This window comes from Crinia signifera, chromosome 11 (assembly GCF_055691185.1).
Source record: "Crinia signifera chromosome 11, ASM5569118v1, whole genome shotgun sequence".
Lineage (NCBI taxonomy): Eukaryota > Metazoa > Chordata > Amphibia > Anura > Myobatrachidae > Crinia > Crinia signifera.
In genome coordinates, this window is record NC_139227.1 from 71,255,638 (window position 1) to 71,281,511 (window position 25,874).

At 44.5% G+C, this 25,874-nt stretch overlaps 2 protein-coding genes across 2 annotated transcripts in view; both read left to right on the forward strand.

The window, feature by feature from the left end:
• The first annotated feature begins 2,165 nt into the window (after positions 1–2,165).
• Positions 2,166–4,845, forward strand: LOC146045175 (uncharacterized). Its single transcript, XM_083163878.1, has 3 exons — positions 2,166–3,270; positions 3,767–3,835; positions 4,132–4,845. Exons 1-3 carry the CDS (start codon positions 2,811–2,813, stop codon positions 4,797–4,799), a joined length of 1,197 nt encoding a protein of 398 aa, XP_083020004.1. The 5' UTR covers positions 2,166–2,810; the 3' UTR covers positions 4,800–4,845.
• A 3,638-nt stretch (positions 4,846–8,483) lies between these two features.
• LOC146045580 (uncharacterized) overlaps positions 8,484–25,874 on the forward strand; it is a 47,526-nt gene continuing 30,135 nt past the window's right edge. Inside the window, exons 1-3 of the mRNA XM_083164544.1 lie at positions 8,484–9,035; positions 11,707–11,808; positions 22,689–22,808. Coding sequence (XP_083020670.1) covers positions 8,630–9,035; positions 11,707–11,808; positions 22,689–22,808 — 628 coding nt within the window. The 5' untranslated portion in view covers positions 8,484–8,629. The remainder of the gene's footprint in view (positions 9,036–11,706; positions 11,809–22,688; positions 22,809–25,874) is intronic.

Consider the following 25,874-nt stretch of genomic DNA (forward strand, 5'->3'; position numbering starts at 1 on the left):
ACGACAACCCGGAAGCCAAGCCACACACTCTGATTGGCCCACAATAATGGATGACCATAGATAGCTAAAACTATCCATGGTTATCCATCACATAGTTTATGACTATTGATGGCTGGTTGCATTATCACCAGGGGTGCAAGTATGGTGGTACGGCGTACCAGTAAAACATATTGTGCCGGTACCCCGTACCGCCATAACAAATGCCCCCGAATTGAGTACTGCGCATGCATGCATAAATGAGTGGCGGGGGGCTTGGTCTCCGCTGCCCCGCCACAGCTGACTCCCTTTGGCTGATTCCCTCACTGTGACTGGGCTGCCTGTCAGCCGATCAGAGCTCACGGGCCGGCAGCCAATCAGGATGTGATTGGCTGACGAACAGTCACAGCCAGGGAAGGAGAGACGCGCAATGCGCTCTCCTCCCTGCCAAATGAAGCACACTGCATAGAAGCAAGCAGTTGCAGTGGGCGACTGGAGGGGGAGAGGACACCCAGACACCAGAAGATACCTAGGGTGAGTTGTGCTACTGCTGGCTTATTCTGGCACTGTGGGGGCATTTATGTGCGGCACTGGGGGCATACCTAGCACTGTCAGAGGAATATGTGTGGCACTGGGGTCATAGCACTGTGGGGGCATATCTGGCTCTTGGGGCATACTTAGCACTGTGGGGGCATATGTGTGGCACTGTGGGTGCATACTTAGCACTGTGGGGGCATATGTGTTGCACTGTGGGGGCATATCTGGCACTGGGGGCATACTTAGCACTGTGGGGGCATATATGTGTGGCACTGTGGGGGTAAATTATATCTGACACTGTGGGGGCATATATGTGCACAAGCCCAAACAGAAATGTCATTGTGTTTTAAAGTTTTGTCATGTAGCCACTCCCCCTCATGTCATATGACCACACCCTTGACCATGCCCCTAACCACGCACGGTACCGCTAAGACATTTTTTCTACTTGCACCACTGAGTATCACCATTGATGGCAACCATAGATGGTGACTGCACCAATGGCCATCACTACAACGCCTACGGCAGGACCACTGTATTGCATCCCATTTACCTAGTACAGACATTCCTCACTTAACGACCAGGTTCCGTTCCTACGACCAGGTCATTAAGCGAATTGGTTGTTAAACGAACCTATATAAACCCCTTAAGACTTCTGAGACGCTGGTCGTTAAACAAGCAGGGCAGGTCGTAACTGCGAGAGGGTAGGCGGGCAGGTCGTAAATCAGAGCAGACGAGGTCGTAAATCCAAGGAGTCACAGCACGGACGCTAAACGAAGGCCCAGGTTGTAAGTCCGAGTGGTCAGTAAACAGGTAGGTCGTTAAGTGGGGAATGTCTGTACATAAAAACAACTATGGAAAAGTAACCATTATCCCAGTGGTTACATAGAAACATAGAATTTGATGGCAAATAAGAACCATCTAGTCTGCCCCTTTTTTATCCTTCAGGTAATCTCAACCCTTTTTTCCCCTTATTTCTTTGTAAGGATATTCACAGGGCCGGTGCAAGGCTTCTCAGCACCCTAGGCAAAACTTCAACCTACTCCCCCCCCCCCCCCCATTTATTTTTAGATCATGTGGTCATCCAATCCCCATGACCCCTCCCCCGGAAGGTGGCCAAGTCCCCTGCTTTACCTCTGCACCCTCCCCTTTGCCACCCACAATAGAGTACAAGGAGGAGGGGGCAGCAATGTAGGAAGTATGACTCAAAGGAAAGTATGGAGGTGAGGTCTTAGAAGTTCCACAGCCTCCACCTGCATTAAGTACAACAAGGATCCTCATAGACTTCCTTGATTTTTTGATTTGCAGACTTGGTGGCGCCCCCCAGATCCCGGCGCCCTAGGCAGCTGCCTAAAGCTGCCTAGTGGTAGAGCCGGCCCTGATCATATCAATAAACATTTTGACAGTAAACATGCCTCCTGATTACTGCTATAAACCTAACTTATGTTAAGCAAACATAAAGAAAAGTATTATGGTGTGGCATTTAAAAATATATATATATTTTGTGTAAGCACATTTGGGGTGACATTCTATGGGATGTGATAAATGCGCATGTTATTTTAGCGCACCACATTGCCGCTATTCGCCCTTTTTAAAATCACATTTTTTAGTAATAATTCGCATATTTAATGTGATGCGCTTTGGAGGCTGAAAAGTGCGAAGTGGTGCGAGTTGCGGCGAAGTGGTGCGATTTTAAGTAACAAAAAAGTGCGAATTCTTCCGCCGGTCATGTGCGAGTTTTGGACCAACCGGAGTGCGATTTACAAAATTGTCTCCGCATGACTAAGAACCCCCCAACCTATTGGCCCACCTCTGTCCCCTCCATTATGCATCACACCCCCTATATAAAGGGCCATTGGCGCCATTTCACTCTTTGATAGGAAGTAAGGAGCATGGAGAGGAGCAGTGGCAGTGTGAGTAGAGGAAAAGGTGTTGGTGGCAGAGGGAGCAGTGGCAGAGGAAGCAGTGGCAGAGGAAGCAGTGGCAGAGGAAGCAGTGGCAGAGGGAGCAGTGGCAGAGGGAGCAGTGGCAGAGGGAGCAGTGGCAGAGGGAGCAGTGGCAGAGGGAGCAGTGGCAGCAGCCAGTCAAGTGGGAGAGCCAGCAGTGTGGCAGGCAGCATGGCCACAGCAAGGCCAGCCCCAGACCAGGCCCTGGGTGTCCAGCCCCAGCAGGAGGAGGTGGAGGATTCGCTGGCATCCCCATCCTATAGCCAAGACCTAGACCATACCCCACAGCAGCTGCAGGAGGGCCACATGTCAGAGGTGGAGGAAGATAGAGATGAGTAGGAGGAAGACACTGGCATGGAGGAGGAGGGGTACATGGCTGGAGTAGAAAAGGAGGAGGAGGTGGAAGCTGGCCGCACCAAAAGTGGCCGAAAGGTCAGATTCTCCTATGAGGAAAATGCTGCACTTGTCCGGGCTATCATGCCTGTGTTTGACCGTTTACTTGGCAAATCTCACCACAAGACCACTGCACAGCGCAAAAGGGCTATGTGGAAGGACATCACCCAGGCGGTGAACGCTGTCAGTCAGCACAAGCGCCTGGTCCGCAATGTAAAAAAGAGATTCAACGACATCAAAAGGCAGTTGAAAAGTAAAATGGCCATGGAGTTGGAGGAGGCCACCAAGACTGGCGGAGGAAGCCCCACCACTGTGTGCTACACATCGTATGAGATGAAGTTGAAGCGCATCATACCCCCTGAGGTCCTGCCTGGCATGCACGTGGCGGATACCGATAGGCCGCAAACGCCATCCAGAGCTGGTAAGTGTGACCACATGCAAACTTAAACATACATGCCAATGTTTTCTAACTGTAATGTTCACTTGAATTGTTATGCTAAGTAAAGTGCTGCTGTGGAACTACATAGCCCAGCAAGGTCATGCACAAGAAATTGCCTGCTCCTACTTTCAAATTGCTCATAATGCTGGGCCTTGTAGTTCCACAACTGCTCATATTGATCAACACTGTAACATTCTTTCTAGCAGCCTAACATGTATGTGGCCAAAAACACAGAGGTGTACTGGTGGTTTACCTGCCATGACTACATACCACAGATTATCCAATAGTTGTCATGTGTCCACTAATTTAATAATAAATTAACTAAATAATATTGTGAAAAAAAAAAAATTGGGGGGAATAAATAATGTAGTCCTTATCCAAAGGAAGTATTGTCCATTATTGTCATTTGAATGCATGGTTTATGAAAATGCTTAACCATTGTAAGGTCCATAATGGCTGCCCATCTTTCCTTGCACAGATTGTCCATCCCGAAGTGCTGCGGCATCCAAGAAAAGAAGGCCCGTTGCTGCAGAATCTGTGGAAGCAGGTAAATGAACAAAAAACACGCCATTACACATACAGTACACACACCCATGTCACATCAACAATAACTCACACTACATTCATCTCCTGCTGCTACATTGCAATGGAAAAGAATGTAATCTGAGCTAGGCATGTGACTTATTATTAATGTCAATGTTATATGCTGTATTGGGGTACATCTGTAAGTACATAACACCCCTAGGTATGTGCATCCAGCATCTCAAGCCCTTTCAAAAACAGTATAGATGACAGTCTGGCCTATATATGCATCAGTACTTACCTCTTCATCTGTATCCACAGGTACTATACAACTAGGGACAGACCAAACAGATTCTTCAATAATGGTGTTAGACGAAATGGACATCATTCTTGAACCCGTGGAGACCTTTGCGGCAGAGGAAGAAATACAGACCTCATCACAGAGTGCTCTTCCCCCAAGTGGGGTGTCTCCCAACCCACCCCCACCCACAAACACACCCCAAGTAGCTAACTCCTTGGTCAATTTCAAGGACAAACAGATAGAATTCATGGCCTCCCAAAGCCTGCAAATAGGTAACATCCAGGGGTACATGCGTGACACGTTTCTTCAATTACGCAAAATTGCACGTAGTGTACGGGTAGGTGTAGGCACTCATGTGCGCATTGCTAACAGCATTGACACCCGTTTTGCAGATTTAACTTCTGCTGTAAGGGACCAGAATAGCCATATTGGCAGCCTTGCGCAAAGTATAGCTGCACTAAGCCAATCATGCACAGCGCAGACCAATGCCTTAATAGGTATGCAGGCCCAACTACAGCAGCTGGAAGCCAATGTCGGAGGTGGCGCAGCATCAACCCTCAGCAGTGTATCCAGCACCCCAATAAGTGGCTCCCCCACTTCCCCACCCCGTCGGAGTATTAGGACCCGTGGTGGGCTTGGTGCAGGTTCTAGAAGTGGTGTAGGGTTGCCTGATGCTGGGAGAAGGTAGCTCATATGTTTGTTAGTTTTGTAATACCCAATACATCTTGTAACATGCCCCCTACAGTATTTATGTTTCACCTGCAAAAATGCAGATTGCGTCTGACAAAGTAGCCTGAAGTAAAATGTCTAACCGCATGCCATTGTGTTTGTGTATTACTTTTAAACCAATTATTGTGTGAATTATAACATATTGTAATGGTATATGACTATGGGATTGCACTAAAGTAGTGTGGGGTAACTCCTGGCCCGTGAAAGGTTGTGAAACTACATATTCCAGCAAGCTCTGACACTCATGGTTTGGACTGTAATGGTTATAGTGTGTCAGGGCATGCTGGCACGTGTAGTTCCACAACACCAGTCAGCCATGTTTTACTGCAAACTTCATTCATACATGTATCAAATGTACTTACAAGCTTGATACCAGCAAGGGATAGGTCAGCACCACCAGCTGCATCCGTTGGGCTCTGTGTATTAGGCTAAATGTGGGTGGAAACAGATGGTATTGGTCAATAATTTGTTTATGAGTACACTTACAGCACAGGTAGATTTTGGAGTACAGGGCACATGTGCTTACCAAAAAAGTAACGGCTGATGATGTGTGTGCGCACCAGATTCCCCCTCTGCGTACCCCTCACTACCCGAGGTGTGGTAGGTTGGGCTTCCTGCACGACTACTGCATGTTCCTCCTCCACATAGGCAGGTTGGGACAGGGCTATGTTGTGCAGCATGCAGCAAGCCTGGATGATCATCACTACTTTGGCAGGGTGGTAAAGCAGTGTACCCGATGACCTGTCCAAACACCGGAATCGACTCTTCAAAACGCCAAATGTGCGCTCCACCACATTGCGGGTTGCAATGTGGGCTTCATTATACCGGTGCTGTGCAGGGCCCTCTGGGGAGCGCAAAGGTGTCATGAGCCAGGAAACACAACCATATCCTGAGTCACCTAAAACACAGATAGGAAGTGAATGCCTTATATGGTAAGGTATGTGTTTCTTTCAAACAGGACACACTGTTAGAAGAGCAATATGCTTGTGAAACAGGAAACACACACATTAGAGCAGATACAAATAAGGACAGACAGGGTAATATGAAAAAGGTACTTACCTAGTAGCCAGCCCTCTGGCATTTGGTGGTCGGTAAATCTGTTCCAGAGGGCTGAGTGTCTCAGAATATAGGCGTCATGGTAGTTCCCAGGAAAGCCTGCGACAACACTCAGGATTTTCAAGTGAGCATTGGATACAACCTGCACAATCAGGGAGTGCCGCCCACGCCTATTGACGTAGACGTGGCCCCGCACGTGCGGTGCCCTAATCCCAATGTGTGTGCAGTCTATAGCTCCCAGCACGTGAGGGAATGCTGAGAGTCTATAGAAAGCCAACTTGTGGTCCTGCCACTCCAGCTCAGAACTGGGGAATCTGATGTATGTGCGCCACAACTTCTTTAAAGCAAGTAACACTTGAGTAAAATGCTTAGAGAAAGTGGCCTGTGATACCCCCAAGGCCCATGAGGTCACAGACTGAGTGGAGCCTGTGACCAAATAGTAGAGGGCACACATTAATTTGTGCAGGCCAGACACTGCATAGTTGCCTCCCCCAAAAGGGTCCAAATCGTCTCTCACCTGCTCATATAAATCCAACAGGTTAATGCGGTTCAGCCTAAACATCCCAACAACCTGTTGATCCGAGAGGGAGTCCAGGTACAGCCGAGCACGATACATACGTGGGGTACGCAGTAGTCGGGGGGCTACCTGGATCTGGCGCGCAGCTTCCTCCCTCCTGCGCAGCTCCTCCAAATGGGCCACATCACAAATAAGCAACTCCAAACCACTCTGCAAAATCTCCATGTCTCAAACGCTCACAGGTGTCCTTAATGATGTTGGGGTTTATGTAGGGGTGTTTGTGAGTGAAAATGAGGACACCTGTGGTGAAATTAACCATGTGTGCACTTGACCAAAATGAGTTCTGGGCCAAATCGCCAAACAGAACCTGGTCTGAAATAAGTGCGATTATTAGACACCTAAAAAGTGCGATTTGAGAAAACGCATTGCATTAAATAAGCGAATTGTATACTTTTCTGTACGAAAACATCTGGATGCGATATAAATGCGAAATAGTCTTGCACTTTTGATCCGCATGCCTTAACGCACATAATATGCGATTTCAGTCCCTTAGCGCATCCTATTAAATAGGCGATTTGATGGAAAAATACGATAGCGCCATTTTGTTTACTAATTAACGCCAAAAAACGCAAATCTCATCCCATAGAATGTCACCCTCTGTTTTTGAATTTACTACCCCTGATTTGCCACCAGGAGGCATTGCAGCACAACCAAAGGACAGGGCAGAACAGCATTCATTTAAAAATAAAAAAATCCTTTAGGCACTTTACTTGCAATTTGGTCTCTTCTCCTGCGACTATCAATGCAGGAATAGAGCACAAATTGCAGGTGAACGATAGCAGGTCTGATACAAAGCATGGTCCTGTGTGCATCACACCGGAGCCTGTGAGCAGCACAAGCAATCTTGTGGATTACTTGTGAGCCAGGATGGCTTGGCTGGGATCGCATGCAATATATCACATGCAAAAGGACTGAAGGCATGCGATCCTGCCACCCAGGACCTTCCAGGTGGCTCAAAGGGGAGGGGGATTACGGGTGACTTTTCCGAAATCATCCTAATGTATGGGGGCCTTTTCTTTCATCCATACATTATGTTTAAATATAATAATAATCCAATGTCTTTAATAGAGATATATAGTGTATATTATCAATAAGAAACTTTTCTTAAGGTGCCTATACACGTTACAATTATTGTATACAATATTGTATACAATATCGCATCTCGGTTTTGCGATAAGATGAGATGAGATCTAGTACAAAAAGTATGTGCAAAAAGTATGTGCAGCAAAACCGAGATGCGATGAGATGCGATATTGTATACAATATTTGTAACGTGTATGGGCACCGAACTTATATTGAACAGAACCTATACAGATAAAATAGTTTGTTTCTTTTGAATATTTTCTAACCACTTTGTGGGATGATAATTCCTCTCCTGAGTGCACAAGGAAAAATCCAGCAGTAACTGAAAGCGAGAGCAAGGCCGGTTTCACACACTCCGGCTCCTGCCGGACGGTGAAATCCCGCACGGCCAGGGAGCCGTGCCGCACACACTAGTTTATCATGGAGGGGATGGCCACAGCCCGGCAGCCGTCCCTTCCAGTGGCGGGATCCGGCTGCAACCGTGCGGCCGGGTCGTGGCTGTCCCGTGTGAATGGACACAATAGTGTCCATTCACAACTAATGTGTGCGGCACGGCTCCCTGGCCGTGCGGGATTTCACCGTCCGGCAGGAGCCGGAGTTTGTGAAACCAGCCCAAGGCTCAGTCAGAGCAGGGCATATTGCAGGTGGTGACAGCCGGGGATGTTTTGGAGCAAGTGCTTGACTGGACCTACTACACATTTTACACCACAGTGAATGACTGCTGCAATATGGCTTAATGAGCCAACAGGCTGAGTAATCATAGTGAGTTTTTTACTTTCACTTAGGGGTAAAACACCGGCGCTTGTGCTCCAGGAAAATGGCCTCCGCTGGGGCAATTTGCAGACATTGCAGCTTGGTACAGTATGCCTCCACCAATGACAGAAGTGTAGCGCAGACGCCACAGAGTGTGACACTGTGTGAGCCGCACTTGCGTTCCAGCCCCGCTTCCTTCTAGTGCACGCCCGCTAACAGCTGCAGCCAGCGCTCGCTTAAAAGGAAGAAGCATTTTCCCGAGGAGCTAATTATAACACGCCGCTCGCGTCCCCTGCCTTCACGCAGCTATATTTATCCCCATGACTTGTACGGTGATCAATGCCCGCTGCTGGGCGCTCAGCTCCTTGTTGCGCTACGCCTCCAAGCCTGTGACATCGGCCACCTGTCCTGCAGCCCGACAGCTCGGAGTCCCTCAGCGCCAGTGCTCCAGAGCAGTGCAGCAGCGTCGGAGCGCCCCTTGTCTCAATAGCCCCCCAGTGGTGAGCGGCAAGTTCTCGCCTGTCACCTCCGCCCGCCAGTATTGTGCCCTCAGGACTCCCAGGGCAGGCGCTCCTCCGCTCCCCCAGTCCGTGCTGCTGCACCTACCATACAGCGCCGCTCTGTACTGGGTCATAGCGAGGCCGCTGACTATCTCAGCCTACAGCATGGCAGCCAGTGGGAAGATTGACCTGAACTCTCCCTCCACCAGCTGGAAGGAGGCCAAAAGTGAGCACAGAACACTGCACTAAGCTCCGCTATATGCCTAACACTGTCTGCTGTGTCCCGTCCTAACCCTGTGCCCTTCTTACACAGTACTTTACCATTATACAGCTATGGTCTTGCTGGGGATTCTCATTTGATACTAAAAAATAAAATAAAAAGCCACAGTGGTAAATTCATGGCTGCTATTACATTTCTTAAACTAAGGAGACGAATATACACATAGTGCAATATGAACTACTGATATGGACTATATACTGTAGTCCATATCGGTAGAAAATATATCTAACCGATGCCCACGCATGCCCCCCCGATGCAGGCAGCACAATTTTGAATAGAAAGTGTGCAATCTATAGTACAGGTTGAGTATCCCGTATCCGAATATCCGTTATCCAAATTATTCCGAAAACCATACTTTCCAGAAAGTGAGAAAAAAATATTGTTTAGCTAAAAACTCACTGGGGACATATGTAACAGCACTACTGAGGACATGATATGTAACTGGCACTATATATGTACAAGAAAATGGTTGCTTGGCATTCAAATTCAATATCTGAGATAGTACACAAATTTTGTTTCATGTTTTGAAACCTTGTTTTTTTAACAAATAAAATATATTTGTGTGTATTTTATGTGGTAATAAAATATATTTGTGTTTATTTTATGTGTTTATACAGCATAAATGCAAGATACTTCAAAATACATCATTGAAATATTAAAATATTCCAAAATACGGAATAATCCGTTATCCAAAATTCTCCTGGTCCCGAGCATTTTGGATACGGGATACTCAACCTGTATAGTCAAAACTGCACCGTGTGTATGCAATAAGTTGAAATCCTGCTGTGCTGTAATCAATAGTTCACAGGACAAATCATCAAAAACTGGGACTGTCCCTGAAGATTGGTGACCGTTAGTGCCTATTGTTTTTCCTCCTTGATACCCAAATAATTCTAAACACAGACTAGTGTTTATGTCATGTGGGCCCTTTACCTTTGATTTGTAGGTGCCACACACGGTTTGGAGCTGTAGGCATGCTTACAGCAACAAATGGTTGCACAGGTACCACAACATTCCAATATGGTGGTGCTTTTAAAGGATACTGTCATTGTATTCAGCTCTGTATCACCCACTTTGGAGATATTCCTGCTGTTACGTGCTGTAAAAGCTCATATTGTGGAAGTAATATCGCACTGGCCCTGTCCACTGCATTGTGTGTCTGCAAAGCCACAGCAGAAAACGTATAGGGGGGGCAGCAAAGGGAAAAGTGTTACAAAATGGAGACATGTCATTCTCTCCTCTTTTGTACATGTGCTGAGACCAGAGTCTGTATCTTCTGACACAGATTTGCTGCCCCTGGTGGAAACGATTCTTTGCCCTTTCTGCGTAGCTTACTCAGATGGACAATGACTGTGACCATCCATCGTATTGGTAATCTCATGCTATGTCTGCAGACACAACATTTAGGAATGTTGGTAAATGAGGCCAGATCATGACCTCTTTATCATCTCGCTACAATAACAACAACGTAAGTTACAGTACTTGTCTGCCTGGTACAAGTGGTCAGTCTGTGCTGCAGGAATATTTTTGTCATGTGTAAAGCTAGGTACACACTGTTTGATTTCAGTCATCCCGTCAATCGGTGTGATATTTTAGCAAGTCAGAGGCCCCAATATCTGCACTAAAATATTTTTATTTTCTGTGCGCCATGCTGAACTGAATTTGCATATGTCTACACTCAAGTAATCTCTGAAAATTTGCTCAGATTATAAAGAGATTTGATGCTAAGATTTTCGGCGTTAGAAGAACGATCCAATAATTAAAGAAGCGTATTTCTATTAATGGGGAAACCACAAAAGGACCATTCACACTATGCAGCAAAACTGCCTGATCACCCAAATATTGGATAAATGGGCCAATAATTGCATAGTTTATACTTACCTTTACTTTCTCAGATATAGATTTAAGTCTTGGTTTTGTTTCAATGTTTCTGAATGGTTGAACTCAACCATTATTTATCCCATTAATGCCAAGAAAACACGGCCATTGAAATAAAAACACCTGCTCTAATAGCAAAGTCAAAACCTTTTACCTTGCCCTTACTTCTAACAGAGTGTTTTAAGCATTTAATCAACCCCTACTTGCAGAATAGTGTCCTGAGTACTGAATATTTACTGATGTGAAAGCTGTAGGCAACACTGTAGTTGGTGTATGCCATAACTATCCTGAAAATCAAGTGGGAAATTTAATAGGATGAGAGATTCAGAAAGGGAGAGATTTGGTAAGAAATCTCTAGGTTTTTTTTAAAGCGGCAATCATTTACTCTGCAACACCAGTTTGATTTGGAAATGTAAATGATTTCTTAAGGTGCCCATACATGTTACAATTATTGTATACAATATCGCATCTCTGTTTTGCGATGAGATGAGATCTAGTACAAAAGTATTTGCTGCACGTACTTTTTGTACTAGATCTGATCTCATCGCAAAACAGAGATGCGATGAGATGCAATATTGTATACAATAATTGTAACGTGTATGGGCACCTTTACCAAATCTCTCACTTTCTGAATCTCATTTTGGAGAAATGTAGTTTAAAAACAAATATAATTTTTGATGGCGTTTTTTTTTTTTTTAATTATTATTAATGTTGTATTTTGTTTCTTGTCTGTACTCAGATTACCTAAAGGGACTCAACAGCAAGCAGCGACGGGAGCATTACGCTGTGAAGGATTTCATCAAATTAAAGGATATTCCGGCATGGAAAGATACTGCAAAAAGTGAGAGACAATTCTAAGGGCATATGATTAAAAATGACATATCGGTGAAATTTAATTGGATGAGAGATTCAGAAAGTTAGAGATTTGGTAAGAAATATCCAGGTTTTTTTTTAAACCGGCTGTCATTTACACTTCCAAATCAAACTGGTTTTGCAGTGTAAATGATTGCCGCTTTTAAAAAAACCCTGGAGATTTCTTACCAAATCTCTCACTTTCTGAATCTCTCATCCTATTAAATTTCCCCATTATGTAACATTTATACAAGTTTCTTAGCTTTATCTAGTCTCATTTGATGTGTCAGGAGTATAAGCTGATTGGGCAAAAACATTTTAAACTTTCCCGGCAAAGAAAAGATTTAAACCAGTTTTGGTTATACCTTATAGTATATTAGGATTTTCTTACAGTAAATAGGATTACCGCTGTACTGCACTGTGACCACCTTGTGGCGCACATAAATAAAAGAGAACAGGAGGACTAGTAATTTTTTGCAGATGCTTAGTTCCTTCTATGCAGTTTGCAGTCACAGGCTTCTGGGTCCAGTGATGGAGTACTACAAACACAGATGCATATGATTTTGTGTTAACATCTTCTTGGGAAGATCACTTACAGTACATAGGATTTCTGTATCAGTGCTGGATCACTTGCTCTATAAAACTGCAGGTAGTGGCAGTGCCTTAAGGCTCCGCAGTGTATTACCCCTTTTGCATTGAAGCCCGCGGCTCCCACCTGTGTTCGACCTAGATTTGGCTATACCTACCCCTTTCACACTGCAGAGTGGTTATATTCATGTGCGCCTGAGCTTACCAATCAGCAGCCTTTTAGTCATGACGGTCTTCACACTGCATCTGACCCAGGAATAACCCTGGATATGGACTGTGGATGCATATTGACTGAAAATAGGCCAGAGTAGATAATTGTTGCAGGAAAATTATTTATCTATTGCAACTATGTGCTAAGAGATCCCATAACATGGTCTTAATAATGAATGCTATTTCTTTTGTTGAAGTTGTAGACTGTTTAGGTGTAGTTCCGCAAAGGAACCACTACTAAAGTGATAGTGCACTTTTTAATATTACCCTAGAAGAAAGCCTAAAGAAATTCACCAGTGTCTGCCAGACTCAGCAGCATGCGGTAGTTGTGTGCCTGGCACAGTTCTCTGGTGCTGCTGTTCTTTGCCAGGTTTAAAGGTGTTACCCATCAACATGATCCTGCAGAATATCAGTGTGAGTGACCTGCTGGGGCATCCCTTCAGCACTTCTATCAGTAAGTGTGACCTGCTGTTGCGTCCCTTCAGCACTTCTATCAGTAAGTGTGACCTGCTGGTGCGTCCCTTCAGCACTTCTATCAGTAAGTGTGACCTGCTGTTGCGTCCCTTCAGCACTTCTATCAGTAAGTGTGACCTGCTGGTGCGTCCCTTCAGCACTTCTATCAGTAAGTGTGACCTGCTGGTGCGTCCCTTCAGCACTTCTATCAGTAAGTGTGACCTGCTGGTGCATCCCTTCAGCACTTCTATCAGTAAGTGTGACCTGCTGGTGCGTCCCTTCAGCACTTCTATCAGTAAGTGTGACCTGCTGGTGCGTCCCTTCAGCACTTCTATCAGTAAGTGTGACCTGCTGGTGCGTCCCTTCAGCACTTCTATCAGTAAGTGTGACCTGCTGGTGCATCCCTTCAGCACTTCTATCAGTTAGTGTGACATGCTGGTGTGTCCCTCCAGCACTTCTATCAGTAAGTGTGATTTGCTGGTGTGTCCCTTCAGCACTTCTATCAGTAAGTGTGACCTGCTGGTGTGTCCCTGCAGCACTTCTATCAGTAAGTGTGATATGCTGGTGTGTCCCTTCAGCACTTCTATCAGTAAGTGTGATATGCTGGTGTGTCCCTTCAGCACTTCTATCAGCAAGTGTGACTTGCTGGTGTGCCCCCCCCCCTCCATCACTTCTATCAGTAAGTGTGACTTGCTGGTGTGTACTTTCAGTACTTCTATCAGTAAGTGTGACCTGCTGGTGTGTGTCCCCATCACTTCTATCAGTAAGTGTGACCTGCTGGTGTGTCCCTTCAGCACTTCTATCAGTAAGTGTGACTTGCTGGTAATGTCAGAGGTATGAACTGCAGGGTAAAAAGAGCCCTGGTCCTGAAACAGTGCAGGTGCCTGGACTCTGACATTATTTGTTTACAAGAGACACACCTGACGAAGGAACGAGAGGGCTCATTAAAGCGCCCCTGGATCGGTCATAGTTTCCAGGCGCCCTTTTCTTCTTCCTCTCGTGGGGTTGCAATCCTTATAAAAAAAACGGTGGTGTTTGAGGTGGGATCTGTTAAGATAGATCAAGGCGGTAGATATATATTCTTGGAATGTGCTATTGATCACGTGCGGTTTTGTATACTTTCAGTGTACATTCCACCCCCATTCTCCTATGATGTGGTAAGAATGGCCGTGGAATTTGCAGCATCATTCCCGGATAATATGGTAATATGTCTGGGGGATTTTAATAAGGTCCTCCAGCCACGTCTTGATAGATGGAACAGGTCTGAAAAGGAAATTCGAAGTGAAGGCAACAGGTTCTCTGAGCTCATAGAAGAGATAGGGTGGAAGGATCCTTGGCGAATGAGAAATCCCGATGTACAGCAGTTCTCCTGTTACTCCTCCTCTCATAAAGCATTTTCCAGGATCGACCTGATTCTTGTCTCTGACAATGCCCTTACAAAAATTAAACACGTAGACTATAAAGCCCGAGGGATCTCGGACCATTCTCCGGTTGTGATGGAGGTGGATCTTGAGACCCCGATGGGGTTTAGATATTGGAAATTACAGGCCTATTGGCTGGCGCAAATGGGAGAATCGGAGGGGATGGAGGGTATGATAGAGGAGTTCTTTGAGGGAAATGTAGGGTCCTCCCCAAATATATTCGTATGGGACGCCTTCAAGGCATATTTGAGAGGGGTCCTTATCAAAAGGATAGCCTATCTGAAGATCTCGAATCGTAAAAGGGCTATTGAATTGGAGGCAAGAGCGGTCGATCTGGAGAATGCTTTTTTGATAAACAAGACTGACCAAGCTAGGTCTCTATGGCAGTCTGCCCAAAAAGAGTGGGTGGAGTACCTTCAGGAGGTGACTTGCCGGAGGTTGGGAGCAGGATCTCATAAGTGGTATGCCAACTCTGATCGCACAGGGAAGTTTCTGGCCCATCTAATGAAACAGGAGAGTCCTCCTAACATTATTCCTATGATCCAGCTAGAAACAGGGGAAGTGGTGATTAAGACCCCTGAGATCACTGAGCTCTTCTCTACGCATCTGGCAGAAGTTTATAAATCCAAAATAGATTGTAGTAATGATGAGATTGACGACTACCTGGCACAGTTAGATCTCCCAAAACTGTTGCATTCCTCAAGAGAATTACTGGAGGCCCCCCTGTCAATTGAGGAAGTTAAGGTGGCAATCAATTCCTTTCCAGGGGGTAAAGCCCCTGGTTTGGATGGTCTACCTGGGGAGGTATATCAGAAATACATAAATAAACTGGGCCCGCGCTTGTTGAAGGTCTTTCAGCACATGGAGGCGGAGGAGTGCATACCCCAGTCAATGACCGAGGCTGCAATAATAATGATCCCTAAAAGTGGGAAAAATCCGTCCAGAATAGACTCGTATAGGCCTATATCACTCATAACGGCTGATGCAAAGATATATGCCAAAATATTGGCAATTAGGCTTCAAACAGTAATACATCAAGTGGTTCATCCAGATCAAACTGGATTTATGGTTGGGAAATCCACTATGATCAATCTCAGAAGAGCCTATACCTATCTTCAGGGGGTTGAGCTGGGGAAGTCGGATGCATTGTTCGCATCTTTTGATGCGAACAAGGCATTCGACTCGGTTGAATGGCCATTTCTGTGGAGGGTCCTGCGGGCCTTCGGGTTTGGGGAAGGGTATATTAAACGGATTTCTTTGCTCTACCAAAACCCCAGGGCTAGAGTGACTATAAATGGGTTTACGTCTCCCCCCTTCTCTCTCTCCAGAGGTACGCGCCAGGGATGTCCTCTATCCCCCCTGCTGTTTGCGGTGGTGGTGGAGCCTCTGGCGTGCGTCCTTCGGGCGGCTCTGGGGGGAGAGAACGGGGGAAGCGAGCCTAATAGAAACATGGTTTCATTGTATGCGGATGACCTTCTGGTTGGACTGGCACTGCCCGGTGATTTACCTAGGGTGATAAATTATATACAGGAGTATGGGGGGTATTCTGGCCTAACAATGAACTGGGACAAATCCAACTATATGCAGATAGGAAAAAAAGGGGGGACAAGTTTAGTGCTAGATGTGCAGTTAAAAAAAGTGGATAAGTTTCGGTATCTGGGAATTCTGGTAGCTAGGAACTCGGTAGATTATATCCCTGATAATCTTATTCCGTTTATTAATGATCTTAAGGTGAAGTGTAGAAACTGGTCGAGGCTGCAGATCTCACAAATAGGCCGGGTTAACTTGGTCAAGATGGCAATATTGCCTAAATTCCTGTACATTGCCCAACATTCCCCTGTTTTCTTTAAAGACGAACACTTTAGGAAGATAAAAAGTATAGTCTCATCATTTATATGGAGGAACAAATTGTCCAGAGTTAGAATGGATATTATCTGTCGGGATAGGGAAAAAGGGGGTTTGGCCCTTCCAGATTTTAAACTATATTACATGGCCGCACAGCTGGTACAAATCTGTGCGTGGGTCAAGCCAGAGGAGGGCTCTGACGAATTACGTAGCCTTGTTGGGCGTGTGGATCCAGACTTCTCGCCGCTCCAAAGACTCTTTGTGAGGGGGCTCTCTCGAGATCTCCCTCCCTTGATTAGTCAAGCTGTGAGGGTTTGGAGATGGACCTGTAAATTAACAAAAGCAGAGGGTCTGGACCCAGACACCCCCATTTTCGCATTGCCAGGAATGCTGGAACTGAAAAAACAACAGGGAGGGTTAATTTGGAGTGCTTATGGAATTGCAAATATTGGTCAATGGTGCCAGGATGGGATGGTGAAATCTTTCTCCCAGCTACAAGTAGAATTTAGTTTGCCTAAGGAAGTTTTCTTTAGATATCTCCAAGTAAGAAGTGCCATGACCCAAGGGGGCAGGGCAGCTCCATGGGAGGTGGCGGAGGCCCCATGTAAAACTTTTATAAAGCAATTATCTAAAGGGAAACGTATGTCCAAAATGTACCAGTTCCTTCACTCGTTCTCTCAATCCGATGAGTTAGGGGCCTTAAGGGCCAAATGGACCGATGATATCCCTCAGATTGATGAGAACGGCTGGAGGGTGGCTATGGCAAGTCCGCGGCAGTCAACTAATTTAATGCGGACTCAACAGGTCCAATTTAATATTCTTCACAGGATATATATCACTCTGGTTAAATTAAAGAAATTTTCAGGGTCAGCATCAGACGGTTGCCCTAAGTGTGGGGCGGGGCCGGCCACATTTGACCACCTATTGTGGAGCTGTAGGGATGTTGCCAGGTTCTGGGGTGTGATAATGGAAACCTTAGTCCAAATAGGGGTTCAGAGAGCAGCCTTAACTAAAATAAACTTGGTTTTGGGTATTTGGAAGGAAGCAGTAATTAGTGGTGAGATGAGACAGCTGGTAAGAAGTATTGTGGCCCTAGCTAAGGTGATAATAGCCCGACGGTGGATGTCCCCCCTGGCTCCGCAGTATGAAGAATGGGTCAACTTGGTAAATCAGACAAGTGAGCATAAAAAATATGTATATGCGTCTAGAGGCTCGTATGTTAAGTATCAGGCAATTTGGAGCCCATGGAACAGGTCAGGCTATTTTAAAGTTTGCAGCAGTGAGAGGGCAATTATGTAAGGAAGAGGGGAAAAGTTAATCCCTTTTTTTTTTTTTTTTTTTTCTCTAAGCGACACTTTAGTTTAAAAAGAGCACAGAAGGACACGTTTGACCACTTGAAATTAGGCTAGGGTCTCGTATGTAGGCTCTGCAGTGAGCTATTGATAATATAGGCACTGGTACACCTAGGGGTCGAAGGGGTTGCAGGAGGCTAAATATAGATGGATAGGGCATGGGGGGTCCCTTTTGGACCGTACGGTAAGGGGTAGGATGTCATGTATAGTTATTCAATTATGAATCGCACGTTATCCCACACTAGAAGGAGAGGGAATAGGTATGGCCACACAAATGACACTTGGTCACAGAGAGCTCTGAAGGTTTAGAATAGAATGCTCTCGGAGAGGTTATTGATCACACGATCACATTGGGTATGTAAGAAAAGGCCGACTCAATATTTGCGTCAGGCTCAAGACACACACATTTATTTTCGTGCTTTTTTTTTTTTTTTTGATTGTTATTTTTCTGTTCCTCTCTTCTTTCAGGTTCGGAGATTAATCCTCCTGTATGGTGGGAAACTAAAATAAACTGGGCCTCAAAGAGCTTGGTGGTATGAAAAGGAGAGGTTGGGGAGCCACATAGAACTAGAAGAACAAGGCGGACCTAGGATAGGGGGCTATAATGGAAGAAGGAGGAATCTAGCAAAGAGTCGGGATGGCATTGTGAATGGCATAGGGGAGAAATTAGAGCAGAAAGAGAGGGGTAGGGGGCAATACTCGTGGCAGAGGGGAATCGAATAGTGATCCCGATAACATAACCTAGCCAATTTCTGGGGCGAGGGAGAATGGGGGGTAGAGTTGTTAAACTGGAGCTGTGAGTGTAAAAATCAGCCGGTATGAACATTCTATGCTGTGATGTGATATGTATGTTTGTATTGTGATGTTTGTATTGTATTTTTCTTGTTTGTGGTAAAAAAGTAAATAAAAACGTAATTTAAAAAAAAAAGTGTGACTTGCTGGTGTGTACTTTCAGTACTTCTATCAGTAAGTGTGACCTGCTGGTGTGTCCCCATCACTTCTATCAGTAAGTGTGACCTGCTGGTGTGTCCCTTCATCACTTCTATCAGTAAGTGTTACCTGCTGGTATGTCCCTTCAGCACTTGTATCAGTAAGTGTGACTTGCTGGTATGTCCCTTCAGCACTTCTATCAGTAAGTGTGATCTGCTGGTGCATACCTTCAGCACTTCTATCAGTAAGTGTGACCTGCTGGTGTGTCCCTTCAGCACTTCTATCAGTAAGTGTGACCTGCTGGTGTGTCTCTTCAGCACTTCTATCAGTAAGTGTGACCTGCTGGTGTGTCTCTTCAGCACTTCTATCAGTAAGTGTGATTTGCTGGTGTGTCCCTCCAGCACTTTTATCAGTAAGTGTGATTTGCTGGTGTGTCCCTTCAGCACTTCTATCAGTAAGTGTGACATGCTGGTGTGTTCCTTCAGCACTTCTATCAGTAAGTGTGATTTGCTGGTGTGTCCCTTCAGCACTTCTATCAGTAAGTGTGACATGCTGGTGTGTTCCTTCAGCACTTCTATCAGTAATTGTGACTTGCTGGTGTGTTCCTTCAGCACTTCTATCAGTAAGTGTGACTTGCTGGTGTGTTCCTTCAGCACTTCTATCAGTAAGTGTGACTTGCTGGTGTGTCCCCCATCACTTCTATCAGTAAGTGGGATTTGTGAATTAATGTGCACTCTGTGCAAATGGAAGAAATTGCAGCTGAGTGAAAATGTCCAGATCCCATCACAAGCCGCTCCTGTTAAATGATTTTTACAATGGTCACCCCTCATTGCAAGTGCCGCGTAACCCTGGATTTATTTGATGACTGTGATGAATACAGGGGTATCCAGCTTGCAGCTGATGTCACACCCTACCCTAAAATGCTTGGGCACTCCCACTAAACAGCTGGCCACCACCCCCAGGCGCCTACTTTCTGTCAATTTTCTTACGAACTGGTAGCGATTGAAAAAAGTAGCAGTATTCCTTTGCTAACAGGTGTCACATATGTGCATTACGGCCCATACGCAAGCACAGTTCATTGATAATTGGCCGCTGTGCATATACGCTGAATTAGGTCTGAATTAGGCCCAATATCCGGAATGTTTCACATTTTAGATATTGGTAAATTGTGCAGCATCGCACCCCCACAGAAACCTAGGGGGATGCGTCTGCATTCAGCAATGTATGGGTCACAGCAGGTATCGCCCCCCTCCTTCATACATGCGGAGGGTACTTAATATTTGCTGCTAACCCACCACAAATATACTTGGATAAATTGGCCTTTAGTATTCACTGAGGTAAATTTACTAAAGCTTCTAAAAATGTAAAGAGGCGATGTTGCCCATAGCAACCAGTCAAATTCTGTCTATCTTTTCTCTTTTACATCATAGAAAATGATAGCAAGAAGGTTGCTATGGGCAACATCACCTGTTTTCATTTTTAGAAGCTTTAGTAAACTTACCCAGCCCTCTATATTGTGCTTCATCTCATCTGGGAAACTGTTTCCATCATAGTCAACATTGAAACAGTCACTTTAAGATTTCAGCAGCATAAATAACGTGATCTTATTGGCTATCCAGCTGTCACATGTTTTGTAGCAAAAACATGTGACCAGCATATAGCCAATAAGATCCCGTTTTGAGATCCGGGAAAATCCGGACCTGCACATCTCTAATAAATATATACGAAATTATGAGCAGTTATGTGAAAGTGTCTACATGCTAAAAAAGTATGAAGTACCTTTGTACCAAAGTCCACAAAACGTGGTGATTGTCTCATACAGATGAAAATATCCATTGGATACCGGCCGCTAACAAAGTAGTGTCCAGCATCTATATCAATAAATCTTGAAAGGTTTGTTTTTGTGGTACTTCAGTTGTACAGTACTTAAATATTACACTAGAGGGCACAATTTCCCTTCATTCTAGTTTCTGCACATCATGTAATAATATAATCCTTATATAAAGGCCACAGAAACACTGGATTTCAGACAATGACTTTTTTTTGGACTATGTTAAAAGAACATTTCATTGTCCTAATCATTAGATGTTCAAGTAAGTTGATCGTATACGATATTTTCTCTGGCAGTCCGTGAGAGAGGTGCTTCTTGGACAACTTCAGACTTCTGTGACCACAATCTTCTTGATAAATAAAGCTGCCTACATGTGAATATGGATTGTATACATGTATACAATAATACTCATGGTAGCATATTTGCCCCTCATGGTTGTTTTTCAAATTGATACGTTTGACTCAGTTTAATGCATGGCAATGCTTACAGTCCTCTCTACACTAGAAATATGTATCTGCATTTGATACTGGATGTTACTTTTTTGCCCAGGAACTATGAACAAGAGTAATAATTTATAAAGCTCATGCACTGACAAACATATTCTTTGGAAGTGTACAGTATCTCTCTTGCATATTTGCTATGTATTCCATGTTGATGCACTTTTTTAAATTGTTTTATTGGTAAATAAGAATAAATTTAATTTGAATATTTATGAAAGAAGTAGGGGTAAATTACTGCTGGGTGTAGTCCGTAGTAGAAAGTGAGGTACTTGTGTATTTTGGCGGCGCCCATCGCATCGCATACCATAACGCATACGATGGTATGCGATGCGACGCGATATCGTAAGATAGTGCACGATGGCATACAATTTTCAAATTGTATGCCATTGTACATGGCATACGATGCCTTACGATGCGATGCGATTAAACATTGTATAAGCACCCTAATGGGTGCTTATACAATGTAAAGCACACAAATGGGTGGAGTTGAGAATAGAATAGTGTGGCGAGCGCGAAGCGTGGCGAGGGGACGCGGATACCTGTGAAGCCCGCGAAGGGACGCGTTTATCTGTGAAGGTATCCGCGTCCCCTCGCGGGGCTCGCCATGCTTCGGGCTCTGTGGCTCGCTGCGCTCGCCACACTATTCTATTCTCAACTCCACGCCGACGTGGATAGTGGGGGTATGAAAAGGTCGTAGGACGCGTACCGCTGCGCTCGCCACGCTTCGGGTTCACGTTTGTAGTGGGGGGGGGGGGGGTGGCGTGGGGGTGCATTTAACATTGTAAGCACCCATTAGGGTGCTCAAAAGCACCCTTTAGGGTGCTTATACGATTTTTGATCGTATAGGGGGTCAAAATCGCGTCGCATCGCATGCCATCGGGTGCATGGCATGCGATGCGATCCGTTCATCGTAAGACGGACATCGGGGGCGCCGCCAAAATACACAAGTACCGAAAGTGATATGGTAGCCAGGTGCGAATATTAGGGACTTGCACTGGTAACAGATGTAAGGGAACAGAGAGTCCGGTGTCCCCCTGCTGACTGGCTGGCCTGGTTGTCTGTTTATGTTTCCTCTATCTCCTCTGCCACCACCTTTTCCCTTCTGAGGGCAGGAGAGCTCGGCACATTGCACGTCTCTCCTTCCCTGTGACTGGGCTGTAAGCAAATCAAAGCTCGTGGGATGGCTTCTGATTGACTGCCGGCCCAGCCACAGGGATACACAGTGAGGGGAAGGAGAGACGCGCAATACACTTACCTCCCCTCAGAAGGGAAGTGGCAGCAGGCAATGGAGGGGCAGCTGCAGAGGTCGAGCCTCCTGGATTGACGGATCCTGAAGCGACGGGTTGGCGACCACTGGTCTAGATAGACAGCCAATAGATCTACCTCAAAGGTCGACATGCAATAGCTTGACCGGGTCAAAATGTTGACATTAAAAAGGTAGGCACATGACAAGGTCGAGTTTTTCATGATTTTTATATCCACCTTGTTCTTACCTTATCATCACCCTTATAGAGGGAGAATATAATAGTGTGCCCCAAGCACGGCGAGCGCATGCGTTACACTAGTTGGGGATCCACTGTCTAATAATCCCGTAGAGATGTACATAAAACGGAATTGCTTTGATAAATTCTCTCTTACATTATGTTTGTGAGTAACATGGTTAGTGAATTCAAATGAATTTTCTCCTCGTTGTGTTTCTAGTTTAGTGGTCCTTTATGATGCTCTTCTCCATCCTATAGAGACACATGCCAAGCAACCTGAAGAGGTCAAGTTTCCAAAGAACAAGGATCTGAATGAGAAAATCTCAGTTTTCCGAGGTGACATCACTAAACTAGAGGTAGATGCCATTGTCAATGCGGGTAAGTGGAGCTTCGTGTCATTCCCATGTACGGTTTAATAGAGAAAAAAATATGACTATGTGCACTGAGTTATTCGGAGTTGGAAAAGCCAGTAATGAATTCTTGAAATCGTCTTGAATTATTCAGTATGTCACTGTATGTAAACGCAAGTTACTGAGAAAATGTAAGATGCAGAAAATAACGTGAACAGCGATTGAACTAGGAAATAAAATATAGTGTATAAAACATGTTCAGAACTGTAATGAATTGACCCCTTTGCTGTGGGGGATGCGGTCAGCAGATTGCCAATAAATAGGTAGTCAGTCAATAGGTTGACCCTCATTGGTTGACATATGAAAAGTTAGACATACTTTAGGTTGACTTGGCCAAAGGTCGACACATACAATAGATCGACATATAAGGTCAACAGGTTTTTTTTCATACTTAACTATCCACATGGACATAGAGGGAGAATATAATACTGTGCCTGAAGCATGGCAAGCAAAGCAGTACACTTATACGGTGTCTATGTCAATGTAAGTCTATATAGACACCAAAAAAACGTAAATGCTTATGTCAACCATTTGTATGTCAACCTTTCAATCTTGTCATCTTAAGCCATGTCGACTTTTTTAATGTGTCCAGCTATGGTCTGTTGACCAATAGTGGTCAACCTATTGACTGTCAATCTTAATTAGGTCGACCCTATGATCCATACCCCGGTGGATGAAATGATCTTGTCCCCCTGATATTAGCCAGGCTGCCTCGGCCTAGATTATTTAGATTATCCCCATTGGTCCCAGAGCAGCAGCCGCTGATAAATTCCAAAGTGCTGACGATGCTCAGATGAATGTCGGCAGCACAAAGGACAACAACTTATTCCTTCTGTCTGCATTACCCAATAACATACAGAGAGGTATGTGCTGTACCCCCGTTTGAAAGAGGCAAGTAAATTTAAAACATACTATCTAGTGATCACACTGATCACCAGACATTAATCACCTGCACCACCAAAAATAATAAGAAGAAGTTGGCATCGAAAATAACCGGTCAATCTATTCCTGAAGACCCTCTACATACCCTTCTCAGTAAACCGTCTGATTCCCTATCTAAAGCTCAGAATTCATTGTGCCTTCAATTATTCAATGCAGCAAAAATACTAATAGCGACTCAATGGAAGCAATCAGAGACCCCCTCTTCAAACGCATTGGGCGTTATTTAATGAGGCTGATTCGCCATGTTTTTATGGTGATTTTGTGCTGTTAGGCGAATTTTTGACTAAAACGGTGAATCACCCTATTCAATGACCAGATGGCGAATACATTTCAAGATGTAAGGGCAATCGCTATCTTTTTATGGTGAAGTGGAATGTGAACTTTTAAAATAAAGTGTTTTGTTTTTTACATTTGGTGTCAAAAAATCAGGAATTTTATTCTGAGGAGGGGCATGCTATTTTTATTCATGTGCTGTAAGCACATGAATATATATTTTATTTAAAAAAAAAAAATATATATATATATATATATTTTTTACACAGACCAGCCAGCAGGGGGCCGGAGCCGAGCCGCTCATTACATATTCATATATTCACTTCACCCGATCATTACATATTCATGATCGGGTGTAGTGAATATGCCCGGTCCCCTGCTGGCACCCCCGGGGGGCAACCCCCCCCCCCCCCCCACAAATGTTCTGGGGCAGGCAGGGAGACTTTCATCTCCCTACCTGCCGCCGTCCTCAGGCTCCCTGCGGCGTCGCCGCAGGAGTTAAAATTCGCCGGTCAGGGTCAGCGAGCCCATGACTCGTTGAATACTGGAGCCGGCGAGGCTCCGGAACGCGGCGAGCAGTGGCGAATGTGCAGCGAATCCTAAAACACATTGAATACTGCCCGTTGACTAACATGATGTGGTATCTTGCATCTATGGAGTACATTACGGCCCTCCTAAATGACAGTGTGAAAAAACGTCATTCAATTTGGGACCCTTTTTCAAATGTCAGGGCTTCTTAGTATTTATTGTCACGCTTTTTTTCTCATAATGGTCATGAATTTATTGACGTATTTCTTAACCCTTTGAGCGCCAAGTGAATTTGTCAAAATAGGTGTGAAAATTTCCAAGCAAACATTTTATTCATCCTAATAATATACAATGTTTATTTTATATAGGAAGTATAATCTTCTTTTACACAACAGTTTTCATTTGAATTGATAGAACTATGTGAGCGAAGCTGACATTTTTAGCGGACTTTTTGCACATTTTTCACAGAGATGTTGGCACTCAAAGGGTTAATCGTGCCACAATTTCAATCACGTGGGTAAACTCATGAAATCTTTGCAGTTACTTCTTGATTCTATTGAGTGCATATTTTGCAGAAATGTCTGTGGAGTAACCAGCACATGTAGATGTAGAGTTACCAATTTTGTCAAGTTGAATCTTTCACATTTCATATTGGGATTAATGACTCTGGCGCATCCATGTTGTGTCAGCTGCACCTTTGTTCTATAAATGTACTCTGTAGAATCCTGTTTTTTTTTTTACCTACTGTGTATACAGGTTGAGTATCCCGTATCCGAATATCCGTTATCCGAATTATTCCGAAAACCATACTTTTCAGAAAGTGGAAAAAAATATTTTTTTTTGCTAAAAACTCACTGGGGACATTTGTAACAGCACTACTGGTGACATGATGTGTAACTGGCACTAAATATGTGCTGACAATGATTGCTTGGCATTCAAATTCACTATCTGAGATAGTACACAAATTTTGTTTCATGTTTTGAAACCTTGTTTTTTGAACAAATAAAATATATTTATGTGTATTTTATGTGGTAATAAAATATATTTGTGTGTATATTATGTGTTTATACAGCATAAATGCAAGATACTTCAAAATACATCATTGAAATATTAAAATATTCCGAAATACGGAATAATCCTTTATCCAAAATTCTCCTGGTCCCGAGCATTTTGGATACGGGATACTCAACCTGTACTACATTGTAACTATTTTCCTCCTATGTTTCATATAGTGAAAAAAATGAATTTTTATTTATTTACCGTGTTACAGTAGTTGCCCATTGCAAACAAT